This window comes from Sinocyclocheilus anshuiensis, unplaced genomic scaffold (genome assembly GCF_001515605.1).
Source record: "Sinocyclocheilus anshuiensis isolate Anshui unplaced genomic scaffold, SAMN03320099.WGS_v1.1 scaffold782, whole genome shotgun sequence".
In the NCBI taxonomy this organism is placed as follows: domain Eukaryota; kingdom Metazoa; phylum Chordata; class Actinopteri; order Cypriniformes; family Cyprinidae; genus Sinocyclocheilus; species Sinocyclocheilus anshuiensis.
Genome location: NW_015546111.1, coordinates 634,471 through 636,060, shown reverse-complemented (window position 1 = coordinate 636,060; position 1,590 = coordinate 634,471). Strand labels below are relative to the sequence as shown.

At 33.8% G+C, this 1,590-nt stretch overlaps 1 protein-coding gene across 1 annotated transcript in view; it reads left to right on the top strand.

Moving 5' to 3' along the window:
- The first annotated feature begins 711 nt into the window (after positions 1 to 711).
- Positions 712 to 1,590, top strand: part of LOC107700721 (discoidin, CUB and LCCL domain-containing protein 1-like) — a 13,528-nt gene continuing 12,649 nt past the window's right edge. The window contains exon 1 of the mRNA XM_016502486.1: positions 712 to 935. Within this exon, the coding sequence (XP_016357972.1) occupies positions 737 to 935 (199 nt within the window). The 5' untranslated portion in view covers positions 712 to 736. The remainder of the gene's footprint in view (positions 936 to 1,590) is intronic.

The following is a 1,590-nucleotide window of genomic DNA, read 5'->3' as shown; positions in this document are numbered from 1 at the left end:
ACTAAATAAATATATGGATTATATCTATTACAATAATGTATGTATATGTGTAAAAATAATAATGTTTTATTAATTATTGTTATGTTAATTGTTATATATATATATATATATATATATATATATATATATGCTAATAATAATAATAATCGAACACAGTATCAGTAAATGGGACGAACTTGACTCGGGTGTAATACTGTCGGCAAGACGTGTATTTACGTTGATGTGAATGTGAACGTTGATGAACTAATCGTTCAGACGGGTTTTCTGAACCGGTTCATTAAAAAGACCCGACTCAAAGGAATGATACGCATACGCTTACAATCCGGGCATCGCTGTTCATTTTGATGAGTTGTTTTATAGTATCTCAAAGACATTCTTTAAATTGGGGTGTGTGTTCTGAAATCTGATGATAAACATTTTAGTTTCAGCAGCATCTAATATAAGTCTATCTGAACGAACAACGAACACCGTTTAGCATTTGTATTAACGTAACTTTACAGTAAGGACCACACCAATGCGTTGTGTACCAACTTTCTCATTGTTTGCACGGTTGCACCCTTTATCATTCATTATTTTGGTAAAAGTGAGAACATCTCATTTTACACGAGTTCAAATACTGAAACGGGTATTGTTGTAAATAAGTTGACTAGCATGTCCTAAAGCCAATAAAAGGAGAGTGCATTAACCCATGCCCAGACGGGGATGGGCTAGGCTACTTTGCTGTGTCTTAACTTGGATGAGAAGCGCGAGAGTCTGTAGACTGATTACGACAACTAAAACTCACGGCTTAAACTCTGAACGCGAGAGTCGGCGAAGGGATATCCCGGAGGAAACCATGCACGCCAGATATGGAGCTCGTTGGGATACTATGGAATTCTCTCGGGTTTGGTTTATTCTCAGCATCGAAACCCTGGTGTTGGTATGCGGTCAGAAGGGTAAGATTGCGCCTACTGCTCATACTACTATGAAGTACTCCTAAAGTAGCAGTACTGTACCCTAATACACGTTAGAAGGTAATAAATACTTATGTTTAAAATATAACAACAAATTATATATTTATACTGTATAAAATTATATATACACATTTATCCATTTATAAATTATATAAAAATTGTATATACACATACATATATAATTTTTATTTAACCATGTAGGCTATATTATACCAATAGATAGATAGATAGATAGATAGACACACACACACATATACAAACATACATATATACATACTGATAGTTAGAATAATAGTAAACAAAATAATAAAATAACACAACTGTATGGAAATTATCCAGTAGCTAAAATGTTAAGTCAAAACTATTATATACATGTTATATTCTTCAAAGTAACCATCCTTTGTTTACATTTCCGTTCTGGACATTGTAACATCAAAAACTAACTTTAACTGGGATGCTAAAAGTGTTCCATGTGTGCTGGGCACTGCTTGGCTGTTTTTCCTTCACTCTCTGGTCAGCTTACCTAATATATATATATATATATATTCAAGTCAAGACACAGCAAAGTAGCCCATCCCCGACTGGGCATGGGTTAATGTACTCTCCTTTTATTGGCTTCAGGACATATATATATATA